We start from the raw sequence: 3,394 nt of genomic DNA on the forward strand, positions 1-3,394 counted from the left end.
ATACACTACCATTCGAAAGATTGAAGATAATTGAAAAATAAATTCATATTTTTATTTAGCAAGGATGCATTAAAACATAATCGGGATCGATGAAAATATTATGCTGCACTGTTTGCTGAAAATTCAGCTTCGTCGTCACATGGATAAATTAGATTTTATTCAAATAGAAAGCAGTTAAAATAATACTATTTTACAATACTGTTTTTCTGTATTTTTCATCAAATAAATCTAAGCTTGCTAAGCATTCTTTCAAAAACATTTCAAAAACTCAAACTAATTGTAGTTTATATATCGGTTGATATTAGATATTTAATCGACTAATTTCTGTCTATTTTATGTCTAGATTGCATTTCCAATATCTAACACTCACTAAAAATACTTTTGCCTTTTTAAATTTTTAAACATTTTTTAATTTTTTCGCTTACAATGTAAGCAAGAATTTGCTCAGAATTTGCTCATCACTCTGCTTGGCTAATTAAATATTATAATATTATATAAAATTTGTGATTGCATTGTGTTGAATTACATTTAAATCTATTGAATTCGCAACGTGAACTCCAGTTCAAAGGCACTTCATGTGATTATGATTTGCCAACTTGTTTCCCAAACCAGTCAGTCTTTCTCACTTCACTGGTCACGCTCTTCCTCAACGTCACAGTCTCTCTTTCAGTACCAAGTGTCATTCTTATCACAGTTGTCTATCGCTTGTCTGTGTGTCTAGACTGATATAATCTTGAGTCTGTTGTATTTATCTTCAGTTGTTGAAGGCACATCAGAAGTGTAAGATTGCGCTTTCTGGCTGAGACATTGGAGGCTAGAAACCATTTTTTTTCCGTCTTGGTGTATGTATTCAGCTGAGGTGTGTTTGGTGCTCCATATTTGAAACCAGCTGCTCATCTCACACTAATGACCCCTCCCTCTCCTCCACCCTTCCCCCTCTTCACCCTGCCTGGCCTGCGTGCAGAGCTGGAACTTAGGTACTGTTTCGTCTAAAGGCCCATATGCTACATGGGTTACTCCCTCCAGAACCATAGCTTGAATATGATTAACCTGGATATTCTTTTAAAAGAGATTTGGCTTCGGTATATTCTCGTTAGAAGGCATTTCTTTGAAAACAACAATTTGTTACAGAGAGCGCAAGCCCAAAATCTGATCAAAGGTCAATCAAAGGTCAAAACCCCACTCTTACAATCTTAAAACTGAAGGTTCCTTATTGAAATCTATTAAGTTCCTTGTAGAACTTTTCACATCCATAGATCCTGTTCATAGCACAAAATTATCTTTTTAGTAAAAAATAGCTATTTAAAAAATTTTTTCACAGAAAAAAAAAACATTATTCACCAAATGTTTCTTTGGGAAACACAAAACCCCTCTTCTATAGCATCGCTATGTAATCCAGCCTTTAGAACGTATATATTGTCTGTAATCTGCATACATCAAACTACTTTTTTCTGCTGAAGCTCAGACAGAGAGGCTAGAGGAGAACGGGAGAAGGACAGAGGAAGAGCCAGACTAACTCTATCAAACTGGGTCCCACTCAGAACACAGGAGGCCTAGTGCGGCCCACATTCTAAATTTAGAGGCCCTGGTTTTGCTGAAGGATCATGGGAAAATGGGTCTCCATCAGAGCATCTGGACAGTTTGAGTCCACACTGATTGCTGAAGCTGGCTAATTGTGCTTCGCAAAGCCTGAGAACGAGGATTGGCTGACTCAGGAGTTGTCACGGCCACATGCCCCTTGTTTGAAACACCTGAGCCTACTGTGCACCGTGGGTTATTCCCTAGAGCCGTATTACCGGTTTAAGGACAACTGTTGCAGACTAAAATTCAGTATAATCCTGGTCTCCAAAACAAGTGTTAAAATAAAACCTTAAACACCGGATGATTCAGATGCAAATGAAGCGAAGACTTCCTGTTCCTTTCATTTCCAGGCTGGATAATTTCCACTAAAACGTCAACAGTTTTACAAAAGTCTTACAAAATTAACTTTGCACCTCGTAGCTTCACATGCTCTGCTTTGAGGATGTTTGCACAAGTCACTGCATGCTATTAAAAACCGGTGTGTGACCATGTCTGGATGTACGTGCAGGCGGTTTTAGCCTGCTAACCATTTTCCTTTCTATCCTGTGCTTCTCAGTCCACAGTGCCACCGCCCACTTTCTCCATGCCAGTCACAGTGCCGGTGTCCAGTCAGAGCCCTCTGCCATTCAGCAATCCCAGCAGCCTCGTCACCACTTCCTTCGTCACCTCCACTCTCACAGACCCGCGCCTGCTGTCACCACAGCAACCGCAGCTGCAGAGGAACACGGTGTCTCCAGGCCTGCCACAGAGACCTGCCAGCGCAGGTAAAATCCTGAGCAGATCAATGGTGCTGAGTACCAGTAAGCAAAGCAGGAAGGGCGAAATAGTAACTCATGTTGTGTACATGAGCTTATAATGTTGCCCTGGGGGTGTCGGATTACCAGCAGCTGTTTCAGAGACATACCACTGATTTATGCATAAAAATGACTGTCAAACCTTCATCTTCTCTGCCATGGAGTGGCTGCATAGTGTAATGATCTTTTTTTTAATATGATTGCTTCTAACTGATATTACAAATTTGATATCAGCTAATATTGGATTTATAATTGCTACTAATTTACTTTATTTTTACATCTACTAAGGACCATATAATTAAAACTAATAACTGATGTAATTCTGAAAGCACATAATATTTAATCATACTCTACATTACAAATTTGTGATGCCTAAATCCACTTAAAAACTGACTTTTTTATTAGATAATTAGATTTCAGTTAGATTTGAATCCTACTTGTTAACATTAGTAATTAGTTAATAAACATCTTTAATCTAAAAATTATATATATATGTAAAATATTAACAGGATTTTAGTAAAGGTCTTTTATCAGTTATCGGCCATAACATAAAAATGATTATCACCTTTGTTTGGCAAAATTTTTATTTTATTCATTGCTCCAGCATGTAGTGTTTTTCAGCTCATTTTATTAAGTTTTCAAATCAGTAATTCAATATCAGCTGAGTTGTAGCATCCTTTTTACACCTGGTATCAACATCAGAATTGTAAACAAGGTTCAATGGATCTCTTTGTGATTTGATCTCTCAAAGCTCCTTTGGAGGTGGTCAGGGACACATATCGCATTTGTAGTGTAAACGCTAATGTGTCCTGATGCATCCTTGAAAACCTTGAGGACTACGGACTCGTGTAGCATGAAATCTCTGCTAGAAAAAGCTTTGAACAAAAGCAAGTGCTTGATCGAATCACTTTAGAATGGAACAGAAGCTTTATTGGCACAAGGTAGGGATGTAGGCACGGCTGTGTATATGTGATTTTGTAATAGTATGTGCAGTATATATATTTTAGATTTTTTTTTTT

The 3,394-nt window shown here is 37.7% G+C and overlaps 2 protein-coding genes across 9 annotated transcripts in view; one reads left to right on the forward strand and one right to left on the reverse strand.

The window, feature by feature from the left end:
• LOC122328902 (sushi, von Willebrand factor type A, EGF and pentraxin domain-containing protein 1-like) overlaps positions 1-3,394 on the reverse strand; it is a 502,117-nt gene that overhangs the window by 51,662 nt on the left and 447,061 nt on the right. The window lies entirely within an intron of this gene.
• LOC122328907 (myocyte-specific enhancer factor 2D-like) overlaps positions 1-3,394 on the forward strand; it is a 32,308-nt gene that overhangs the window by 11,543 nt on the left and 17,371 nt on the right. For all 3 annotated transcript variants that reach the window (XM_043224989.1, XM_043224987.1, XM_043224988.1), the window contains exon 4: positions 2,138-2,345. In XM_043224989.1, the coding sequence (XP_043080924.1) occupies positions 2,138-2,345 (208 nt within the window). The remainder of the gene's footprint in view (positions 1-2,137; positions 2,346-3,394) is intronic.

This window comes from Puntigrus tetrazona, chromosome 23, assembly GCF_018831695.1.
Source record: "Puntigrus tetrazona isolate hp1 chromosome 23, ASM1883169v1, whole genome shotgun sequence".
NCBI classification, from domain to species: Eukaryota; Metazoa; Chordata; class Actinopteri; order Cypriniformes; family Cyprinidae; genus Puntigrus; species Puntigrus tetrazona.